The 25,117-nt window shown below is 40.7% G+C and overlaps 1 protein-coding gene across 2 annotated transcripts in view; it reads right to left on the reverse strand.

The window, feature by feature from the left end:
- Positions 1–3,810: 3,810 nt before the first annotated feature.
- Positions 3,811–25,117, reverse strand: part of ERC1 (ELKS/RAB6-interacting/CAST family member 1) — a 270,416-nt gene continuing 249,109 nt past the window's right edge. For both annotated transcript variants that reach the window (XM_053944154.1, XM_053944153.1), the window contains 2 exons: positions 14,844–15,032; positions 3,811–4,057 (listed from right to left, as the gene is read on the reverse strand). In XM_053944154.1, coding sequence (XP_053800129.1) covers positions 3,920–4,057; positions 14,844–15,032 — 327 coding nt within the window. In that variant the 3' untranslated portion in view covers positions 3,811–3,919. The remainder of the gene's footprint in view (positions 4,058–14,843; positions 15,033–25,117) is intronic.

A 25,117-nucleotide genomic window follows, 5' to 3' on the forward strand; every position in this document is an offset into this window, starting at 1 on the left:
GCAGTCAAAATGAGAGAGAATACTTAGAGAAGCTTAGAGCTTCATCTGGGAGCACGCCAGGTAATTCTTCTTCCAATGGCTCATGTCCTCACCCTCAAATTCTAGTTTTATGTCCTTGTAGTGTTTTACATGAGGTTGGATTCAGAGGAAAAGATGGACTTGGACTCGTGGATAGGGTTAGGGTTAGTGTCAGCTTTTACAGTGTACGTGGGCTTCAGAGGCTTCGGTTATTTTTTAGCCCAAACCCTGCCAAAATGACCTACTTAATTTTCTACAAACAGCTCCTTGAGTCCTTACATCTCTCAGTTTCTCTGCAAATGACAGCTCAGAAGAAAAAAAAAAGTAGTATTAAAGCAGTTAGAACTTTCACAGCTCCTGCAGCAAATGGAACTTCATTCAACAGGAGAAGAAAAAGCAAATTTCCCCAGGGTCCCTGGGAAGGGATACAGACCTGATTTCCTAGAGCTGCTGCACTGCAGGACCGCTGTGGTAGGAAACTGTCTGCATCTGCCTGGCTGCTGACACTTGGAGTTAAGGTCTTAAAAGAGCAGTGGTGGGTTAGGCAACTGGATGAGCATTGCAGGGCATGCCACATACGGCCCTTCTCCCATGTGCCTCATATGCAATTCCATGATGGCTCATGAGAATAAAATCCCTTTGTTGCCTTAAGGCCAATGGTGTAGCACTCCATACGAGTGAAAAGAAAAAGCTTTCAGTGGTCACATTCAGCATTAAATTGTGGCCAGCAGTACCTCCCAAACACCAAAGTTCCTCAAGCTATTCACAGGATCTCTGTCGACACAGGATCAGAGAGGTTACCTGAAATAGTTCAGTGGAGATCAAGTCGGATCAAGACTCTTCCTAAATGAGATCTGCTCCCTCCCTGAAAGCACTTCACAGAGGTCTAAGATCAATCTTTAAGATGGGAAGCCTACAAGACCTAGGAGATAACAGTGGTTAACGAGAAAAATCACCAGGGCCCAACAATTCAGATGGAAGGAACAGCAGGTGTGTGGCTGGCAGATAAAGGACCAAATGGCCAGCGTGAAAACCAGCCAGGCTTGACAAATCCTCCCTGGGAAGAGGCCAGGAGATGTGTAAACAGCGAGCTTCACCCAGCTGCTGATGCACAGATCCTGCACATGCTGCCGTGACAGCACCAGGCCTTTGGCTGGGGCACTTTGGACTACAGAAATGCAGCCACAAGCTGAGTTAGAGATGCTGAAGAAGCAGCAGCACTTCCCTGCGACGTGTGGGCAATGCAGTAAAGCCAGGGAATTGAAGTAACAGCCCCAAGTGATCGCCCCTCGCTCCCATCCCCTCCCCCTGCCCCTGCCTCCAGCAGAAACACTATCAAGGAACATCTCAGTAAGAGGTTTACAAGCAGGAGCCATTTGAACCATCAATAAGGGAAATTCCACGGCTTCTCACAGAGGAAGGATTGTTTTACAGCAGGGAACCAGGGCAGCTGGAGATTTGACCATATAAGTTAATGAGAGAGTCAGGAGGGGTGGCGGTGGCCGATGATGCTGGGCTGATGGCTCTGATGCTTTTACAGGCGGCATTAAATTCCTTGAGTGAGTAATTAGGGGTGACGAAGAAAATGCAAGAGGGAAGGTTTCAAAACAACAGCTCCTATCGAAACACGCTGACTCAAAGAATGGGACCAAAGAGGTGGTTCTGGGATGGGGCACGGCCCAGCAGTGTGTACAGTCACTGTCTGCTGGCCTTCCGGCACTCCCCCTGCCACACACTCAGCTTCCCATTACTCCCCTCACACGGGACACACAGAAAAACCTTCAGACACAGGCTGCAATTACAGGAAGAACTCAAGCTAGTTCTACTGATTTGCAAAGCACTGGCAATTCCAAAGTTGGAAAAGGAGTGATTTGTCTCTTCTTTTGAGACTTACTTCTTCCTAGACACCCTGGCTATGAATGTAGCTCCTTCTGCTGAATTATTACAGTAGAATCAATGGGGATGTGATTTATTCTAAGTTAGCTAGTTTTCATTAGAGTCTGCAGGTATATAAGGTTTCAGTTTTGCCCAATTTTCAGTGCTTTTTCGGAAAAAAACTACAGGGTACATCTTCCCTTACTCAAACTTTTGCTCATCTCCTTTCTGTTCGAAGCAATTGGTCACTTCTAAAGATAAAAACAAGGTGTGAAAGACCTACAGGCGAGCTGTGCCCTGGATCTGAGAGATGTAATAAATGCAGCTTTCTTGAAAAGGCCTGCAACATTTTCCTTAGCAAAACAGCTTACTGATTAAGCTCAAAATGTAGTAAGCTATATGGAATTAAATTGCAGGCTCTGAACGGGAGGTTTACTGAGAAGATTCATAATTAGTTATTGAATAGAAAACCAAGATATTTCCACTGCTGTGTTATTTGGTCTCCTTTTGCCTTCCCCTCGCTCTCTGAAGTAATATGAGCCAGTCAAAGGGAGCAGCTCCTTTAAAGAGCACATGGTGACATGTTACAGGGCTCTGTCCTGCAGATGCCCCCAGACACACATAACCACTGGCAGCTAGGAAAAAATACGTGTCTCCCCATTAATGCATAGTCCAAGAATGAACACCCAAGTCCTACTCATAAAACAGGATTTCTGACTTGCTACCACAATGACAAACTGATCTGGGATTTCAGGTCATATTACCTATCAGCAGGAGCTGTAATGAGTGTCAGAGGTGGATGGGAATAAAACTAAGGCCTCTCATATATACAGAAGAATTGCACTGGTTTAAGTAAAGCTGTGATTTTACACCTATCTACTCAGCTGGGTGCCAACTCCAGCAGAGATGCTCCTCTTCATAAGGGTTATTGCTCTGAGCTCAAACTCATTCCTCGTCAATGTAAGCTAAACCAAAATAAATTAAATTATAATTATAGTAAGAAATATGCTACTGGTTTACCTAACTTAGCTTTAAAATTATACTTTTCAGCTAAATGATGCAAATTTCTCATTTACAGAATGCTTAAGACTATTCTGATGACAGTCAGTGTTCACAAAGTCATGGCCTGAAAAACTGGATAAACTGTACAAGTTAAAGCTGGGAACTGACCTGTTGACCACACTTGCTCAAAGGGAGAGAGCTCTCCATAAAGTAAGAACTTAGGAGACATAGACATATGATGAGAAACCTCATCTAAAACCCCCTAAAAATCAAAAGATGAAAACAGTTACCTCAAAAAATGCCCCACTTAGCAACTCAGACCAGTGAACAATAAAATTCCAAGTTAAAACAGAAAGTACCAGTATGCCTAGCTTTTTTCCCAGCTGCTAGATGAAATGACTAACAGGAGCAAGGAGGGAAACTTTCCTTTTCTCACTCCGTTACTTAAGAACATAAGAAGCATTGAGACAGGCAGCAAGCCCTGAGCTCACTGATGCTGGCCAGCATGAGCCATAATCAGAGCACACTCAGGTTTGGTTTTAGCACTATGAAATTCAGGCTTTCAGCTTTCATGAAAATAAAAAACAGGAAGGAGGAAAGAAGACAAGAAGGAAAAAGCAATATATTAATGAAAGGCGAGGGCTACTCTTCTGCAACCTCATGGAGAACTAGAGCTGCTTGTGATCAGTGGATCCCCTCTTCTTTGCTCAGTAGACATGGAAGAGCTCTGCTTAGCTGTATCCAAAAGTCACCACCAACAAAGTCAATGGGGAATTGGATTCTAAAGGAGAAAGGCAGTGAGAAGATGAATACAAAAATGGCTGATTAATCATAGACTGGAAGAACCTAGAGAGCATGTAGTTTTTAGGGCTTTTTTTTTTTTTTTTTTTTTTGCCTTTGTTTTCTTTGTCAAAGGTGCACCAGAAGTTTCCATTCCATGTTCTGTCTCTCACACTGCTCTCCACTCCCATGGCTCCGTGGACTGCCTGGGCTTGTGTGCTGCTCTGTGGACTGGTGGCCGAGGTCACGAGGACTCCTCGAGGGCGTTGACGACCTGCTCCAGGATGTCGGGGCAGTGATCCGCGATCTGCTGCAGGATGGCGTTGGCGAACTCCTGCAGCTCCACGCTTTCCCTCTCCCCCTTCTCCAGCTCGTCGTGCAGCTGCAAGAACACATGGAGACACGGTCAGCCCCTGCTCTGAAATGTGCTCACTGTGTGACAGCCCTGGCCAGCAGGCTTGGCCACACCACCACTTTAAGGAAGGGAACTAACAGAGGTGACACATGCTGGGCACTTCCAGCACCTGCATTTCCCCTTGGAGACCCCCTCATCTGGAACTGAATGCTCTCCCATCCTCTTTATTTCACTTTTTCATTCTACAGGACCAGGTTTGTCACCTTCCCAGTAAAGACCATGTCCACATGACTTAACTACTCCTGAATACATTGTTCTATGATAAATATAAGAAAAACTTCCTCTGTAGGATGTTTTTCTGAAGGCAACCATATTCTAGGAGCAATACAGCAGCTTGCTAGTGTATTGCTTTAAATAGTTTGACTTTTATTCATGAACAATGGGATGTTTCATAGGTCATTACTTGAGAATTATTCCTGATATGAAATCAATAGGAATGTCACATAATTACACATAATGCACCCGAAGTTAACCAGAATTCTATTTTTCCCGAGGAATTACTAATTTTCAGAAACTCTCTTTCCTGACTCAGTCAGAAGATGACTACACACAATTGCAGTGGAACATACATGATTTTTGTTTACTAACTCTGCATTTCCTGTTGGGTCATTCGTTCTTCAGATCCCTACAATTGGCTCAGAACAGGACACAGAATTTCAAACTTTATATTATTCACTCAGTCTACAGTTTGTAAACAGTTTCTCCAGCAAGTGGTGTCCCAAACCATGTCACACAACATATCCAAACACAGCTTTTAGCTTTGAGCCTAATGCCATTGCCAGATTTAGGGGCCCACAGAGCCTTAATAAAGAGCAGGAAACATCTGCCTTCAGTAACCTGCTTAGCTGCCCAGCAATTGATAAAGTCCATGCTGGCCTGTGAACTGTGCAAAATCCCAAGGAAGGCTGTAATTTGTGCAAGCATTTTAGGGATTGCTATACTCACAGTGGTCCAAGGACCTCAGAGAACAAGGAGAAGCAGCATCCCTTACTAGGTCAGATGAGATGTATAGATAGACTGGATAAGGTTTCAAGCAGACAGCCCTGCCCTGTACTTTATACCAGAAAAGCTCTTTTATTTTTTTAGTGATAGGATTTTCTTCTAGTGAAGCATATTCCCTATGAATATAAGCATATATGTAGCAGGTACATACACTTAAGATGGATTCTGAAGCTTATTTCCAGCTTCTGAAGCCAAAGTTCTTTGTCACTTTGAGCTGCTGTGAGCAACTATCTTATCTTATTTGAACCTTCTTTTAAATTTTGTGTGGTTTAAAAAAATTAATATTATCTGTCAGTTCTAAATACTAATTAGTATTTTTATTGGAACTCTACTATGTTAATACAAGACATGGAAAGAATGTCAAACTGGCATTTTTCATGCCTGAAGGGATAACTGTTCATCAGTATACAAATTTGTTGATCTATGTTTGGCACTTCTGTAACACTGCTCAATGCAGGTTTTAAAAAGAAAGAACTATCAGGCAGCAGCACAGCAGGGATCATTTTACCACTTTAAGAGCACAATGCAGTGGCAAAGGTTAGATTTCTACAATTAAAATTCTAATCAGATACAACAGCGTGTCTCTACTTAGTGATGGTATCAAGCAAAGCACAGCAGATTGCTTCTGCAAGAAACACTGCTTAAAAACAAACAGCCTAAGAACGACTATGGAATAAATAAAAAATGCTTCTTAAGAAAGTTATGGTGCAGGCTTCTGTAGACAAAAGTGTGAGAAAGGAAATTAAAAGGGCAAGCGTGCTACACTGTTCCCTTTACTAGGCAGGGTAGCATATAGTAAATTATTGGGGCTTTGCATGCTGAATGTTAGTTTAATGTGCTCTTATGTGCTTTGTTCCTACTGGCTGCTGCACTCAAGAGCACAGCCATAGGAACCCGAGAGGGGCTCCTGCCAAGAATCACAATGCAAAGGCAACCTGATCCCGGCTCTGTGGAGTGACATGAGCTGGGAAGTGGGGAAAAGAGAGAGAGGGGAGCACTCTGGGCTGGGGCAGGGCTCTGGGGGAGAAAGGGGGGGCTCAGCAGTAACCCATAATGGCTCAGGAATGGCAGGCTGTGGATGGGTGATTAGCCTGGTTCCAGCAGCCTGGCAGAGGTATTAGTCACAAGCCTAGGAAAGGTCCAGTCAGCAAGCAGGATTGAGAGAGTCAGAACAAGCAGCCAGGAGTGGTGCTGGATATTAAAAGCCAGGGGACTGGGATTCAGGGACTGCTTCTGAGTCTGGGGTTGTAAGGCTGGTGAGATCCCAGCGAGGCAGGCGGCCCCAGGTACAGCAGCCTGCAAACCACCCCACCACTGGTGCGTTCCTGGGAATGCCCAGAACTCTGAGACACGGCTGCCTTGTGCCTCTTGGGCCAGCACAAAGACTGCATGGTGCCATCCAACAGAAGGATGGGAGGCCATGGAGTTGGGAGAGAGCAAGCGACAGGAGAAACAGCCAGCGTTATCATTCTCCTTTTCTTATCTGGCACCTGCAAGGGTCCTGAGCTCTCAGCCCACAGCAGGAGAACCAGGAGAGGGCAGTGTTAGCAGGGAAAGCAGAGGTCCTGCACCACCACCACCTGCCCAGCCAGCACCCCTCTTCCTTCGGCCTTTCAGCCAAATCCTCCAGGCGAAGCACAAAGCAATTACATTAATGAAATATAAAAGCACCTGCAAGAGATTGAACTTCAAAACTGAAAGAGGGTTGGTGGGCAAAGGGGAATCCTGCAGGATGTTGTATTCAGTGGGGCAATACTGCAACATCAGTGAAGTCTCAGTTTCTTGCTCTACTAGTCAGCATTTATGTATTTATAAGATGCCTTATAAAAATCAAGATAAGCCCAACAAGATAAACTGACACCAAAGCTAATAAATCAAATGCAACCAAACAAAAGCAACCAACTTAACCAGAGGAGGAAAATATTTCCAAGAAGAGAGTTTTTGACCATCAAGAGCCCAAAAGGAGATGGCTCTGAATGCTGAAGGCCAGCAACAATACTTTACAAATTAGCACAGACAGAAAGTCTACACAGCTGGCTGGCAGATGTTTGTGATGAAATGCCTGTGGAAAAATAGCAGTGATAGCCTTGAGCTGAGTTTGCTAGCTTCAGAACAGCTAGATTTAATAATGTGATCCCTACTTCAACAAAGACATCTTAATTGACTCTGTGGCTGCTGGTGGCAGCATTTCTAGATCAGGGATCTCCACTGATGTCACTCCTCAGCAGCAGCTGGGAGCAGCACATGTCAGTCCTCCATCAAGCAAGGGGAGCATCCAGTTCTCAGTGGCATAACTGGATTCACCTGGATGTCTGGAAGTCCAAATTTTAGGGAAGTTTCTTTAAAAGTATTAATATCAGTTCTTCTCCTGGTTTCCTAGATTTTTGTTCTTGTGAATGCAAGCTGACATGGTGTTATCCTCCCCATGCCATTTTTCTATGAAAATAAAGAAATGTGAACAATCCTTTCTTGAACAATCCTTTGTTTTGTCCTCAATTTTCAGCTGAGGATATGAGGAGATTCACATACTTGCCTCATAGAAATCACCAAAAATGAGAAGGCAAAGCCAGATATGTTTTTTGTCTAGTTGATGACAAGTAAGAATAGACAGCTCAGAAGAAAAGGACAGCAAGGACCCCAGAAGTGCTTAATAGTATTTATCTTTGGACAGAAGAACAGAAATGGCCTTCAGCATCTCAGGGGAAAGAAAGCTTGCAGATAATCTGCAATAGATTCAGACACTTTTCAGCACTGCTGCCTTCTTTCCTGTGTTTAGAGCAAGTCATGATAGGAATAATTTTCCATTTATAGTTAAACTCCATCACTGAAAAAAATCCCTAACAATTCACCATGAATTTAGCTTTTCTGTTCCAAGACACTTCAGAACTTATTTAAAGATTAGTAGACATTCAGGGTCATATGAATGATTCATATGACAATAATTTCATAGTTAAGAAATGGGATGATAAAGTTTAATATCCAAACTGGGTGAATTGTGCTGCCGCTCTGCAGAACCTTTGTGGCCTCTGCTTTTCCCATAATGCAAACAAGGCATAATTAAGCTAAGAGTCTTTAAAACTTATTTATACTCCCCAGTGTGATTTTTGCCTCATTAACAATTCCACAGAAACACTGATAAAAAAGGGGCAAACAAAGATAAACTGGTATCTCATCTTGGGCTATGGACAGTAAACCTGAATACAGAATATGAAGAGCTTGTAGAGCAGTACAAAAAGAAAGTTAGTGGAGAACTTCTATAAGGACACAATACCAGGATATAAAATGATGTTTCTCCAAAGTTCAAGTGTTTCTGGATCAGGTTATGGTTAGTTTGACAAATACATTTAGAGCTTAAAGCAACACAAGTAAGCATCAATAGGAAATTACACTGATTTAATCTAAACCTTTGTTTTGTCTCAAGTTAAACTCACTGTAGCTCAGGGAAATGGTCAAGAGCTTTTGCTCTACCCAGACAAACCACTGTATATACGTGTGTTTGATGCAGTGAGAGCTAATTACATATAAACCTTTATTTCTCAACTATGTATCTATAAAAGAGCCAAAAGAAAGGGTTACGAGTATGGAAATCCAGTCTGACAAATTTCAAAAACAAAAGAAGAAAAAATTTTAATTTAAACCCTTAAATATTTCTGCTCTATCTGGAAATTTGGAGTTTATGTTAGCTCTTTCAAAATACTTAAAAAACATGCATTTAAAAATTAAAGTAAGATTTCAAATGAAACAGTCTTGTCTTTTTAAATTATATCTACAATGCCATTACATTGCCCAATCTTATTTGTGCATGGAATTACTAATTTTAATTAAAATATATACTATTATATGTGTATTATAATGTATATATATATACATTAACTATTCCTAACTTGAAAAGAGATATAAAGCCAAGCAGAATCCACAGCAGTAGCTCAGCATCAGGAGATGCTGCACAAAGCTGTCACAAGGACAATGGTGTTTGAGCAAGGGCCAGAGTAACAGAATTTCCTGCTGAGAGCAGAACATGAGGAGAGGAGAGCTGCACTCCAGAAAACAAGGGAACAGCTTGGGGTTGTACCTTCTGCTTGTAGGGATTGCTTCTAATGAGACCACTCTCATTTTCTGACACACCACACACACACAGAACGCTTATTGATGTCCTGAAATCAGTGTTTTTCCTTTTATATCTCATTTCAAGTTAGGAGTTGTTAATGTTCCTGATTGATAGGATATATTGTAATTAATATTAGCAATTTCATGGACAAATGAAGATGAATTATGTCATGGCATTATAGACATGGCTAACTTACAGATAACACTTGTGATTTTAACCAGTGTTTAAGAACTATGACACTGTTCTCATCCTCACCCAAACCATTAAATATAAAAGTTTAAAACACTTTCAAATGTAACAATTTTAGAGAATTCCCATATCCATTGCTTTCTCAACCAAACTCAGGAAATAGATTTGCACATGAAGAAGGATATAAATTGTTGCAATTATTACTTCTAATTCCTAACAGAGACCAGAAGTGGACTGTTTAACTTTAAGATACATTATGCATTCCCGTAAGATTACAAATTAAAAATAAATGACATAAATCAAGTGGGGGAAGATAACGAGCTAATAGAAGAGCAGGCAGAGAAGGAAGACAAGGGTAAACTCTGAAGTAACACAGTAATTTAGAATGACTAAATGCAAATCATAGCAGAGTAATTTCTTTACAGAAACTAAGTAAGTTGAGTAAGTCCTCATAGATGACACAGAAGAACACAAGCAGAATCTGAACAAAGAAGTACACAGGATGTTTATGACTATTTGTACTTTAGAGTAAAGTTTATCCCACTTGCAATATTGTTCATATAACAAATCAAAATATGTGTTGAATATTTTCGGAATTTAACAACCAAAGATACAGTTTTAAAATTCGACAGCTACAGGTATGAGGTTTGGTGTCCTTTTGTACAAAAAGCTTCCCATTGCTCTGTGGAGGCCAAAATGTGAATTAAGTGCAAGGTAAATGTTGCTCCTTGGAACCAAGCCATGACTATTTAGCTGACACAGCAGGTTGGGACTGCTACACTGAAGTGACATTATCACCTTTTTCCTTCCTCTGCTTTGGGCAGCTGAGCAGAAAAGGTGTTCCTGATTTCTTGGGAGAGGAGTAGTAAGCAGGAATCCCTAGATTCCTGTGATTCCCCTAGATCCCTGTGCTTTGGCTGAAGCTGGTGCACAGGGAAAGGGAAGACAACCTTCCTGCACAACAAAGGCTCTTTGATGACCATAAAGATTTTTCAGAAGTGCCTTTCTCTGTAACTCACAGCAAAGCAGCCACAGGTGCAACACCTGGTAGTGGGGTGAGACAAGCTCCCAAAGCAGGTGACTTCTGAGAGAGCCTCTGATGGAGATGTACCTGCCCAGGTCTCCAAGACTGCTGCTGATGCCCAGGTCACAGTGCAAATGAAATGCTGCCAGAAACACCTCTGGAGGAGGAGGGAGAGGTCGAGTGTGCAGGGAACAAAGTGGTGCTTAAGGGCCAGCAGACACTGGCAGGACCCCCAGCAGCCTGAGGAAGCCAGGACATGCTGGACATGGCTAGAAAGAGCCTCTGATGGCAGGGAGCCAGGGGGAAGAATGCCTCCTACTCCTAGGGTTAAGAAAATTATTTTAATTGTACAGATCTTCTGCTGGAAGAAATATTTTTTCAAATATCAGTGCAGGACCTATTGAAAATAAGAAATTCTCTGTAATACAAGGTTCTGCACATTTCCAGCTGGATTTGAGGTGCTAAGGCACATTGCTGATAGTGCTTAAGCTATTAACAAATCTAATACTGCTGCCTACTTCTAATATCTGGTTGCTCTGGTTTTTTGGCTCTTTTTACTTTCTCACACTGCTGACTCTCAACCCCAGTGCAGTGCACCACCTCTGACATATTAAAGCGAGGCTTTTCAGCAAATTCCAGTTTCTACTCAATTTTTTTTTCTACAGATAAAAGCAAAACAAAACCCAAACTATAAATAAAAGTGTGGACCATATAATTATATTCTTAATGCCATTTCCTTTCATAAAGGACTAAAATCCCACACTTACAGGCAACTATCTGAAATGTGAAACAGAGCAGTCGTTCTACAGAGCTCAAGGATATTAACATAATGATACCTCTAGGATAAAGTGAAAGAAAATATGGTATTTAATAGAAATTGCTAGGATAATACAATTATTTATAATGAATGGCTGGAATTTTTATTTCTGAGTGTCAAGACTTGGAACATTCCTCTTTCCTTCTGGTAACTTCAGTTTTTTAATAAGAAAATTCAAATAGGACATGAACTGGTTGAAGGATGACAGTTCCAAAAACAGTACTGGGTAGCTTATTTGGGGATATTGGGTCAGAACTGACTTAAAGGGACATTTTCCACCACAGGAATAATTTAATGCCATGATTCTGGGCTCTAGAGATCCTTTACTGTCCACAACTTAGTCTAATATATTATTTTAGATTAGATTTTGAGACACCATATACTCATAAGTACTGGCTTCAGTTCTTCATTACAAATGGACCAAAATTTTACTACAATAAATCAGCCTACACAATGTCTTTGATGAAATGCCAACAAAGAATGATACAGTATCTTGGCCCCACAGCTTGATTACAATCAATCTTCCCCAGGGATGTGGTCACGGCCCCAAGCCTGACAGACAGAGTTCAAGAAGTGTTTGGATTATGCTCTCAGGCACCTGCTGTGATTTTTGGGAATGTCTTGTACAGGGGTGAGAGCTGGACTTGATGATCCTTGTGGGTCCTTTCCAACTCAGCATATTCTGTAATCAGTTGAAGTCACTAAGGACTATCACTGAACTTAATGGTAGTGTCAAGACACTATTATGGATAAGAGGCACCAATTATCAAAGTTTGAGACTACAAAATTATTTATGTGGCAACAAATTCCCCTTAGATCCATGGTGTTGATGCTGGAAGATACTTTTCCAACAACTATTTGTTCATTAGTTACTGTGGGTCACTGTGGGTGCACTAGAAGAGTGAGAAGGTTAAATCTACTTCATATACCAGCTGTATCTACCAAAAGAAGCCACAGAAAACTCCTGCTGTTTGTACCTGAACCTCCCCAGCAGGGATGAGAGACCTACCAAGTATCTTGGCTATGATGAAAAATGGCAAACCAACCTTTGTCAATAACAGTTGCTGCAGAGGAAAACAACAGCTCCAAAACCAGTAGTACGAAAACGAATTCTTAACTATTTATAAAAAAAAAACCCAGAGCAACCAAACCAAACTAGGTAATCTCATTGGTGAGAAGTGGATACGTTGGCATCATGCTTAAATATCATTGGTGTTGGTTAAATGTATCCTCCCTAATCATGTTAGCACTTCTTAACATTCAAGGGGATTAATTTTTTCCCACTGAGGCTTGTGAAGCATTATCTACAGAAGATCATATTAGAAGGGACAGGAGTGAATTTAATGCACTGGATTTGAGGTAATTTACAAAACTCATTAAAATTCCAAAGATGCAAAATGGGTATTCTGTGATGGGCTTCTGCAAATCTGGAGAACTGATTCCCACCCCCCATGGGAATACTTGAAGCACAAAGGAATCTCTGCAGCTAGAAACAGAAAAGCTCCATGGCTTAAATGAAAAGTCTGCTTTGTAAATTGAAATATACCATTAGTTTGTGTTTTGCAACTGAAGCCATCTGAGTGAGTATGGGAAAGCAGAAGAGACAGCTACATTTTATTTTAGTTGACATTATTTATGCTTGGGAATTGTGAATGGAGAAGTAACTTTAAACAACTGTGGTGACAGCAGCATAGAATTAAGACAATAATGTGAGAGGATAGAAAAAGAGTTCTCTCTTTCCAGAACAACTTAGGTAATTCCCTTTTCTCACAGTTTTTCACAATGCTTTCTTTACTGTGTAACCCATAGATGTTGCTAATGGACTAGCAAAGTTTTAATGGGAAATATTATTTTTGGGCCTACTCTTCTGAAGAATTTGACAAAAAAAAGCTTTTTGTATTTTCTTTACCCACATCTCTTGATCAAATAGTAAATACCACCTATCCCCACAGATCCTAATTATACATGAAAACCATCATAGCAATAATTAATGAGGCAATTTCTTTCAGTGATATCCAAACTTTGCCCATATCCACTCTAATTTTCAGAGGTGCCTCCCGTACATGCTACAGGTTTTGTCACCCACTGCTTCATCCCAATCTGACAAGGTGGTTCAAAATAATATGCCTCATGTTTTGATTTATACCATAGGAGCTGTAAGGCTTTAATAGAGGAGGATGGCATGCATGAAACTGAAGAATTTTTAATCCTGTATCAGTGATTACAGAAGCCAAGAGGCTCTGAAGGGGAAAGGAATGTGTCATACCTATAGAGGCAAATGTAGATATTGAGGGAGGCACACAGCACATGCTGAATCAGTGGAAGTATGAAGGCAGGTACAGAAAGAGAGCACGACTGTTGTGGACCATCTCAGCCCTGTAACAGGCATATTTATCTCCAGAGGTCTGCTGGTTTTGAATTTTCAGACATGCTCCTGCTGGTTTCCTGCAATTCCACTGCTCTCTCCAATTTTTGAATCAAAATTCAGTCTTGAGTCGAAAGCTCCAGGAAGTTAGTTTTAAAATCACAAAGGAAGAAAACCAGAGCTGAGGTGTTCAAGATAGGCTCAACATATGTTCTCCCCAAATCCCCTTTTAACTGTACAGACCTTACATTAGCTTGCATGCACACTGGATAGAGTTTGGTATAAAACATATGAAAGCAAATAGTTAGAGACTTGGCATTATAATCCAAAGTCAGGGTTAAAAAGACAAAACTAGTCACATTTAGTTCTGGTACAAGTTCCTTGTAGTAGTTTAATTAAAAAAAAAAAAAAGGCATTCAGTAATATACTACTAGAACAGTAAAGAAAATTGAAAAGAGAAATAGGAATGAGTTAGAAAAAAGGTTGTAGGGAATGGTGAATTATAGTCCAGAAACAAGAGAAAAAAAAATGCCAATGAAGGGATTAAGGAAGACATTACCAGAGCTGGGAGAAAGGAAGATTATTTCAGTAGATGATTTATAACTAGATTGACAGCCTCTTGTGGAGACTTGATCTGACAAACTCTTATTAAACTCTTTCAGTTCTGTATTCCATAACTCCTGGAAATATACACTTGGGTTTCTGAAGTTACTCTGTGTGTGTAATATAAGCATGGGTGTATCACATCCAGCACACTGAGTCCAATCTTGATTCAGGTATGAAGGTAAAGTGGGTAAGCAGTAGAAATTACTGGCAGAATATTCTGTAACAGCAGGTAAGAACACTGCATTCATTTATATAAAGAGACTCATAAAAATGCCAATTAAAATATAAATGGTTTATATAATTAAAGTAAGATTTAAATCTTGATGACTACATTGAATTATAGAGAGCAGCTAAAATTTGTTAACAGTTAAAACGTGGCAAAGGCGGTATCTTGCCATTTGATTTCTCATGAGTGTGAAAATGCATGGCCCCAAGTAAGGATAAAAGAGCAGATGAAATTCCATAATAAATAATAAATGTCAATGCTTAAAAAAATTATTGACTCCTTTATCAGCTGAAGAGTTCATCTTCAGCTTTCACCACTCACACCATGGTTTCACCACATTTTGGTGTGTGGCACACCGCTAAAGCCTAAATGAGCAAGTTCAGGTCCTTGTTCAGAGCTGGAGCCCCCACACTCACCTGCTCCTGGGTCATCTTGTGCAGCTCCTTCTCCCAAGCTGCCTGGTCATCATCCAGGTGGTAGGAGGCAGGCGGGGTGAGTCCACGCAGGATCAGGGGGTCGCGGTCGTGGCAGAGGGCTGTCAGATGGCCGATGTACAACTTCAACTTGCTGCGGTTCTGGTCAAGTTCTAAGAGGGGCTGAATAATCTGAAATAAGAGAGCAGAGATAGTGAGAACAGCCTGAGACCCAAGCAGTGATGAAGGCAAAGATCAGCCTCTAAGTTACAATCTTGTCCAGCTTCACAGTGGAAGAAACCTGAAAACTCTTTCCCTTGTACTCCTGGTCCATAATGCACCAACCATCTAGAAAGAAACCAAGGACACTGGGGAAAGGGTGCAGTGATGACAGCTGTGTGATTAGACTGGGAAATAATGGTGATATGGGTGGAAAATGAAACAGTATTAAACTGAATGCATTAACTCTACTGATTATCCAACAGTAGTTTGGTTTAGCTACTTAAAAAAAAAAAAAATTCTGATAAAAGGTGTCTGTCCACAACTTGTCCAAAAGCAAGGTCAATATAGATTTTTAGCTCCTTTTGCCAACAAACATTTCATTGTAAATTAAGTATGCAATAAACATGTTCTAAAGAGAATAGTTTCAAATTATGCCAAAACACAACAATTCTAAGATGATTACATCTCTAATCTAGAAATTGGATAGAGACATGCCTTCATCAGAAAGTTAAAATTTAATTTTTTATAATGTTTTACATAGTTATGATATAGTCTTCTATAGTTTTGAAAAGGCAATGACTTTTATTAAACAGGCCAAGCTAAAAAACTATCTATCTATATATAATATCTATATCTATAGATATATCTATGTAACAAACTAAAACACTGAAATTGAAGGACTTTATTAAAAGTACTATTTTATTTCATTATACTTTACCCAATCTGAATCTAATCATTGTTCCTCAATGCAATCCAAACTAGAGTTATCCAGTTCCCATAAAAAGTATCTGAAAAACCATTTCTCATTTTTTTACAAAAAATATACAGCTCAAGTGCATAAATGCCTACTGAGCACCCTTTGCTGTGACCTTCCACAAGAATACTGCTTCATTTTTTCTGGATGTTTGTGGGCACATATTCAAAACTGCAGTATTGCAAATCTCTAAGGTCTGCAGCTGATGAAAAATTAGGGAAGAACTGGGCTCAGGGCCTCCTTTCCATCAAATGAGGTGCTGGGCAGGGAGAGCTGGGAAGCCTTGCCAAAGTCCTAGCAAGTTCTCTTCGTGTTCCCAGGCAGAGGCTGCACCTGCTGCTTGTTAGTGGGCTGGGGGTATCTTTTCAATAGGACACCTCTGACCCTGCCAATGAATAAGGAGTGAGATAATCCCTGAGTCAACAAAACAGGGTGCTGGCATTACTTCCAACAAAGACTCTGGCTTCGACCCCTTTTAATAAGGCTGTCAGGGCTCACTTATTTTGTTTCTAACACCGTTTTACATGGATTAGTTTCTGTCGAGTGTGAGGATCTGAGAGGCATGGCTAAGCAGCTAACTGATGTCAGGCTCTGTGTCCTGCTGAGCTCAGCAGCCCACACCAGCACATCAGGGTGCTGCCACAGCCACAGGCAGCCACGGGAGAGCAGATAGGTAAGAAACCTGCACGAGAGAGCGTGAGCTCACGTGCTTTAGTAAAAACCTGTGCAGCCTTGGGGCACCCTCTGTTTGCAGATAGAAACACACATATGAAAATAATGCCTTGTTATATCAGGATGGGATGAGTGGACAAGGAGGTGGATGGACAACTGGCTGAAGGGCAGATCCCAGAGGGTTCTAATTAGGGGCACTGGGTCTGGTTGGAGGCTTGTCACTAGTGGTATTCTCCAAGGGTCAGTACTGGGCCCACCCAGTACTAACTTCTTCACCAATGACTTGGATGAAGGGGCAGATGTGCCCTCAGCAAGTTCAGTGATGACACAAAGCTGGCAGGAGTGGCCACAGCCCAGAGAGCTGTGTCCCTTCAGAAGGACCTCAACATATTGGAGAGATGGGCAGGGAAGAAGTGTCAGAAACTCCGCAAAGGCGAGCGCAGGGTACTGTGCCTGGGGAGGAATAATCCCATGTACCATCACAGGCTGGGGCTAACCTGCTGGGAACAAGCTGTCCATGAGCTGGCAGTGTGTCCCTGTGGCCAAGAGTATCCTGGGGTGCATTAGGAAGAGCATTTACAGCAGGTCAAGGGAAGCCATCCTGCCCCTCTGCTCTGCCCTAGTGAGGCCACATCTGGAGTGCTGTGTCCAGTTCTGGGCTCCTCAGGACAAAAGGGACATGGAGCTCCTGAAGAGGAGCCAGTGAAGAGCAACAAAAATGGTGAGGGGACTGGAGCATCTCTTATGAGGACAGGCTGAGGGAGCTGGGCCTGTTCAGGCTTGAGAAGGGGACCATATCAATGTCTGAGTATCTGAAGGGAGGGTGTCAGAGGATGGAGCCAGGTTTTTGGTGGTACCAGACAACAGAACAAGAGGCCATGGGCAGAAACTGATGCACAGAAGTTCCATCTGAACATGAGGAAGAACTTATTTCCTGTGCAGTGATGATGCACTGGAACAGATTGTCCAGAGAAGGTGTGGAGTCTCCCTCACTGGGAATATTCCGGCACTGTCTGGACACAATCCTGTGTCCCATGCTCTGGGATGGCCCTGCTCGAGCAGAGAGGCTGGACCTGAAGACCCACTGTGGTTCCTTCCAGGCTGACCCAGTCTGTGATTCTGTGACTGCAAACTGCAGCAGGACAGAATACTCTGCTGTTCTGTATACAGGGCAACAGCAAGGGATATTTTAATAGAGAATCAACACAGTTACATTTCACTTCCATCACCAAGCAAAACTGTCTTTAGCCAATTATATCCATCAGCTTTGGTTATTTACTGAATTTGCACTATGTACCCTGATTTCATATAACATCTGTTACCAAGATTATGATCTGAAAGTGTATTGCCTGTGCAGGTGAAAACCAGTGATGCTTCTAATTTAACAGGTGTTTTTTTCTGTCTTTCTTACTATTTGGTAAGAGGGTAAAATGATGGACTATCACATCTTAAGAAAATACTGTTCTACAAAAATGTAATAGTCAATGTCTCATAACTAGTCTAATCAATGTAGTAGCTGCCTTGTATTCTTTTCAGATACCACAGCCTCTTCAATATCCATCAGATGTGCAGATTCCAGTCTGAAAAGAATCTGTCTGGATAACTTTCCTGGCTATTCTTTGTGAACAGAAACCCTCCTTGATGAAGAGAAAGCAGAGCAATCTAGCAAGTAAGAATGGAAGATTTTCATACAACAGTTGAATTTGACTGCTCCTTTTCGAAGCACATTCCTCCTGCACCCTTCCCCCTTTTACCTCGAGCTGGAAAGAGGCCAAATGAGGCGTGTGAAAGTTCTTAGCCAGCAGCCCTCCTAAAGCTGTTCACAGAGCACTCATTCCCCTCACTTGGGATCCATTAAAGCTGGCAGTCAGTAGGAAGTGCCCTTGTATCTGCCTTCCTGCCCTATCTGATTTGAACTGGCCACTTAGCAAGTCCTTCCCACACAGCAGAGCTGCCCCTGCCTTATCTCAAGAGGGTGTAAGAGCATTTGCTAAGTGGGAAAGCATGGCAGTGCTGGGTTCATAACCCACATTGTGTTCTCATGATCAGCTCAGGGCTGCAGAGCTTTCCAGGAAAACAGTGGGTAAACAGACCAAACCCAGGAATATCTTCTGAAGCATTCATTAATTGCCCTGATAGGTTTAGGCCATCCTCATCAATGCATGGAATGAAGTCTGCTTAATGTACCCTCAACTTCAGAATATTGCTAATGGCCAGCTAAGTTTGACAACATTTCACTAAAAAAGGCAATCGCTACAACTCGGAGGCAGAAATGGGAAATGCCTGACAAATCTCTCATGCAAACCCAAACCAATTCAACCAACTAACAAAGATATTTGTGAACATATTCCAAATTCAACTTGAAAACAACACCTTCAGTTTCTTTGAGATTTCATACATTAAAAAAAAAAATCTTTGACTACGATAAATGTGAATCTAACTGTAGTTGTACAAGTCATTGGGGCAAAAAAGCTTTAGAATGAAATGAAACTGCTTCTCCAGTGGTAGTCCTACTGTTGCTGGACAATGGTCAAATGCAATATGGGTAACTGAATGTCAAGTTTTATATACTAAGTCTCTGTTTTAAAATATCTATATATCCACAGCAGTGTCTACTGGAAATATGCAAGAAATACATAGGTGGTCATTTGGAAAAGAAAACCAGCAATGTCCACAGACATCTGCAGAATAAAGAGTGAGTTTAATCAATGTGCAATTCACCACAACCACCAGCTTTAAATTATGCCTTCTCCAGGCAGAAGGGTTAATAACCTGGTCACCTTTCTCCCTGCTAACAATCCCTTTTTTTCTCTGAAGGAAGCAACCACTTTTCTTTTTCAGAACCAAGTACTTAACTATACTAATTTCAGAGAATACCTTCTAAATTTCTATTTTAAAAACCTGCAGCTACCATTTTGAAATAAAGTCTCACTGACACCCCTAAAACCTTGCCTGTTTTTGCAACTGCATCAGTCATCCTTGTAAAAGTTATCTCCTTACACAGCTTGGCTTACTTGTCAGAATAATACATCAATGTGGAGGTTGATCATGGATCAACAGCAGTTATCTTTATAAAATAAAAAGGGAGAAAATGTAATTTTTTGATAGAGCAAGGGCAATATAAAATGCCATATATACATTTGGCACTGGCAGGCTGCTGTCATTCCCCCCTATTAGCCTGACTGCCTTGTTTGCACATAGTCTCTGTGTATAGATCCACTAGAGACCCCTGAAGGGCAGAGTGATGCTGGTAAGTGGTCTTCATTTTGCAATCAAATAATTCAGCAATTTTTCTTAACTTACCCCTAAATCTCTAAATATCTGAGAGGAAAAAAAAAAACAACAACAACAAAAAAAACCAAACCAACCAACTCCCTGGAAGTATAGCTACATCAAGAAGAAAATAAAATAGAACTGACAAGTAATCTCAGGGGTCAAAGTAAACAATATGAGGTAAAAATGACAGTGTTTTTGTATTAAAAGTGCTGCAAAGAAGGGTAGGTGGAATAAATGTGAAAGCTTCCAAGGAATTAAGTAACTGGAGAAACGATCTAGCTTGCCAGCCTGGTCTACACACCATGAGTGTCCATTGTAAATCCTGCACAGCACAAATAAAGAAGGAATTCTGAAAAAAAAAATCCAGGCAGAAACCCAAAGCACCACCAAACACCTCCTCAAAACTTCAGACTGGACATAACAAATATGTTTGGAAACACAGTGCAGGTAATCCTTTATCTCCTATCAACCACATCTGTCATGTGAGCGTGGAAAATTATTTTCCAACTTTGTTACATACAGTTGCAACTGTGCTACCCAACAAAACCTACTTCCCAAACTACCACTGCACAGGAGAAGATGGGGCCAAAGCTTGTGTAAGCACATCTGTTTGTTAAAAAGCAATTATTTCAAAAGGACCTGACAAATCTTGGTATACCTCCCTGTATCTGGGTTTTATTATAGATATTGCCAGACAGGGATATTTTGCCTCTATAGCTAAATATCTTATACTGGGAGATAGGAAAATAAACTAAGATAGTGAGTGACACAGCCTGGAAGTATTTGCATGGCAAATTGAATTATGCCTTCTTGCTCAGACCATTTGTGTTTGTTTGGCAACAAACACAAGGGCTCAACAATAATATTGTAACCACTGAATGCAATGGAGTTTTATGAGGCATGAATTTGGCTCAGAATGTGCTAAGCTTTCCCAAATTCAGAGCAATTTATCACTGATGTCTTCCCTTCATTATTTTAAATGGAAACAGAAGAAAGTTCTCAAAAAGGCACATCTTGACCTCAGTTCAGTTCAGCTCAGTTCACTGATACACAGAGATACTTGGTTTCTTCAGAAGACCCCCACACAAAAGCTCAAGGACAGGCTCAGTATTCTTTAGATTTGTTTTAAAGACAAAAAAAAAAAAAAAAAAAAAAAAAGGATTTAACTCTAACCTTCATCATTTTCTCCTCATAAACCAGAACAATGTACGTGAAAAGAGATTCTGGCTATTTTGACAGAGCTGTCTTACTCAGTTCCTTTCTGACAGAATCAATTAGGAAATCATTTTTATATAGCAAATGTTTTTTGAAATTTTTATACACCATGAACAAATCCCATGGATTAATGATTTCCAGAGTTCACCCTCTTCACCTTGGGAAAAATCCAAACCAGAAAAAAATAATAGAAAAAACGAACCAGGGAAAGGAGTTTTGTCATTAGCTCCCTCTGTTTAAATAAAATCCTTTCCCCATCATGTAGGTGAGGCAGAGAATTGCAGTGGGTTGGTAGGGTTCCTAAAGCACTCAAAAAGAGCAAGTAGTTCTAAAATATTTTTATACATAACAAATCCAGAAGTGCTTTCCATGACACTGGCAACTTTCACTTATGTGGGCTGCGGAGCAAAGTTGGCAGGGAACCACGTGAGGAACAGCAGGGACTGCTGGAGATCAGAAGTGAAATACTGATGTGAGGGGCCTGTAACTGGACCAAGGGGAAAATGAACTTTCAGGAATGAGATACCTCAGCAGAGCTGAAGGGAGTGTTTGCACACCGTTTGAATTTTACCTGTTTCCTCACTCCCTTCCCTTCAAAAGCAAGGGCATTCACTCAATCTCTTACCCCTAAATAAACTCATTGCACTGTGCACATCTCACACCTCTTTATTATTAAAATCTCCTTCATTTGAGCACTTCACCCCGTAAGCTGTGTTAGTTACCAGGTTAAGTTTTTGAAAAATAAATTAAATTACAGAAGACGGTGAAACTGGGTAGTCAGACTGATGATACTGACAATTATCATCAAGAAAAAAAAAAGTAATCCCACAGTAAGCAAAAATAGTTTAACAACTGCTGGCATCTTGTACATGACACTGTGGATTTAAACAGCATTCTCCTGATCAAACTTTCGTAGGTGTAACGAGGCAAGTTTTGATTGCACAGAATCAGTCAGATTTTATGCTGATTCCTTCTCTATAAAAATACAGCAGCTTGAGAATAAGTAAGAACAGCCTGCTTCTACTTTTAATGCATTCAAGCTTTCGAGCACTTGCTGTCTATGCAAGAGTGAACCAGAAAGGACACACATCTCTTGCTGCGCTGTATTTTGTCTTTTGCTTCTCCCTGTTACAAGGGATAAAGGGAAACAGTGTCTCACATGCCTCTGGCAGCAAGGCACGGGGAGAGTGTGTCCATGGCAATGCTGATGATCAGGGCTGTGTGCTCTGCTGTCTGTTGCACTGCTAATGCAAACCAGAAGGTATTTCCTAAGTAGTCTATCAGAGAACACAATGAGTGCTTTTCCTGTTTGGATGAACTGTAACCCCCCAGTCTGCAGGTGACAGGAATCTTGGCCTTGCCCTTCTCTAACTCTGGGTGCTCATTCTGCTGTTGCAGCTCTCTCAAAGACACCTGCTGAAAGGCACTTTCAAAGCAAGGACTTGTCGAAGGTTTATCTGTCTTTAGGAAGTCTTTTTGGAGTTTCCTGGTCTACATTCAAACACAAAATCCCATGAATAAATACACCTATTACATGTATATAGAGTAGTTCTTATCTAGAAGTTACTTTAACAATCAGATGTAGTTGGAGAGCCCATAGTGAGCCTACTGTGAGATGGAACTGTAAATCCTGACATGTCCATCAGTCATTATGAACTTCACCAGCCAGGAAAATGCAGTGTCTGGAATGACTACATGCCCTTACAGTTTTTATTTCAGTTATCATTCTCTGGAGCTCATTTTCATAGTTAATACACTGGAAAGCAGGTTTGGGCTCGATTCTTTTTCTAACATTGTTCATCTCCCCTCTCCCTCTATTTCTTTCCTCCTAACTGACAACTAAAAGGGCTTGGCTGCAGCTGCTCGTCCTCTGTCTCTGAGTGTCCTGTCTAGGAGTGCCAGAGCTCAGAATAACTGGGAGATAGCAGAGACTATCACACAAACTGCTAGAACAACTCTCCTGGAAGTGGCCAGAAACAATAATGTTTGAGTGCAGAATTCCTACTTGCTACAAAGACCAAGCCACTAGTAGAAGATTATGTTCAGCTGCAAATCAAAAGAGAAAATAAGACACAGACCTGGCATAATCTCATCTGGCAGAAATGAATGATGGCCTTTTTGCAATTGTTTTGCTGAAAAGCACAAATCTCTACAAAAAGAAACCAGCCATCTGTTTTGAATGTTTTAGACACTAAGTATCTACTTGTATTCTTCTTTGATCTGTAAGAATAATAGGAAGACAGTGATACAGTCCAGTTGCACCTCTGTTGTGAGTGTTTAATTCATCCCAGAGCTGCAGATTACAAAATTCCACTTGGAAATCTTAGTTTTATCATTCTGGGATCAGAAAGAAGATGAACAATGTATCAAGATCAGTTCTTTTGTGCTCATAGGTATAACATTCCTGGACAGAGAATACATTCTTCTAACAGAAATTAGTTATTAGCCAGCAAAATAACAAGTTAAAAAAAAAAAAAAAAAAAAAAAAAAAAAAAAAAAAAAAGCTAGCAGAAGAATTGTTCTCCAAAAGAAGAAAAGGACCAGGAGCAGAAGCTGACTTTGTCTCAAGGAAAGCATTCTTCTCTAACTCTCCTAAGGATAAATTACATCATCTTATTTGAGTGCATCACATTAGGGCTCTTACTAAAAGGTTGCCCATCCAAAAAGGGGGAGTAAAAGACCCTGACTATCACCAATATGACAAAACAAATACAGCCTCTCTCTCTCTCTCTGTCAGGACATGTTTAAGTAATTTAAGATTATCTCATATAGCTGCCTTCAATTTTTGCACAGGGTATGTCTCCAAGGCAAGCACAAGACACTTTCAATGTTTTTACAGACCTGGATGAAGAATTGTAATAATATCATTATTATACTAAAAATTAGTTTGTAGATTTTTAGAGAGGGGAAGAAATGACTCTTCAGAAGACAAGAGATGACAATAAAGAACAAGAGACAGTGGTCTAAAGAGCTTTGTCCAGCATGCTGGAATGGCAGCTCCTTGAAAATATGGGTTATTTTCCCTTTTCTTGGGAAGGAATAGGATCTTGGAAAAAACAGTAAGAAGTAGTAATAGAGTCAAATACAAATCTAGCTCAATTTCAGGAACAATTTCAAAATGAGGTATTAGAATCACCATCATATCACTTTAACAAGACAATTTCCAAATATCACACAGTAATAATACCTAGCACTTATACAGCATTTTTCCCAAGCAGAACTTACACTTTTACAAAAACTCATTTACAATTAGAACTCATTTTACAATTAGAGAATTTGAGACAGGGAGAAAGAGAACAAGTGAGTGGTTGGAGACGATGCCAGGAAAGAATTTATCTTCTGAATTGTGGTCTAGTACTGTGTCCATTAAATTACAATGTAATATGAGTCAGGAATGAAGGCCTGGTGGTTTTGACCATTCTGAATGATCTAACAATTAAAAAGAACAGACTGAAAATAAATCTAGTCAAAAGGCTTATGAGGTCACAGTGTAGTGAGTGACAATACTGAGAACTTCAAAAGTGTGACAGCAGGACAAGCAGTTCTGTACAAAATGTGTATTGTGGAGAGAAGATCACATTTATGTAGTGAATGAGCAACTGTGTAATTTAAACATGGAACTCATCTTGAAAAACTATTTGCTTCACTAAAAGAAATCAGCATCAAATATTGTAGGAAAAAAAAAAATCAATGTTCTCTTCAAACTTCCCGAAGTATAGACACTTTTAGTGTTGTAGTGATCCCAATGAAAACTTCATATAGTTTGACTGCTCTGGCAAAGGTGCCTTGAGATGAGCCAAATATTTTCCTGTAATGACTTACCCCCTCCTTCCACCACAGACATCACCTCTGAAATCTGAAGTGTTAAATTTTGTGAGTGCCTTCAGTACTCAGCTCACAATGCCTACTGCTCCTGAGATAAAATCTGTCAAACTCAAGTACTGAAGAAAAATGTCACCAAGAGCCTTTCTGTCTTACAATATTTGTATGGTAATAGGGATTGCCATATTTTAATTGTCTTGAAATATCCCCATTTTTATGTACTCCAGTTCCATGCTAGCTCTTTGGCATTCTACTGTTGCTCTAATAAGCATAATAATAATTTTAAATTAATGAGTGGATGAAGCAGATTTCTGAA

This window comes from Vidua chalybeata, chromosome 5 (genome assembly GCF_026979565.1).
Source record: "Vidua chalybeata isolate OUT-0048 chromosome 5, bVidCha1 merged haplotype, whole genome shotgun sequence".
Taxonomy (NCBI): domain Eukaryota; kingdom Metazoa; phylum Chordata; class Aves; order Passeriformes; family Viduidae; genus Vidua; species Vidua chalybeata.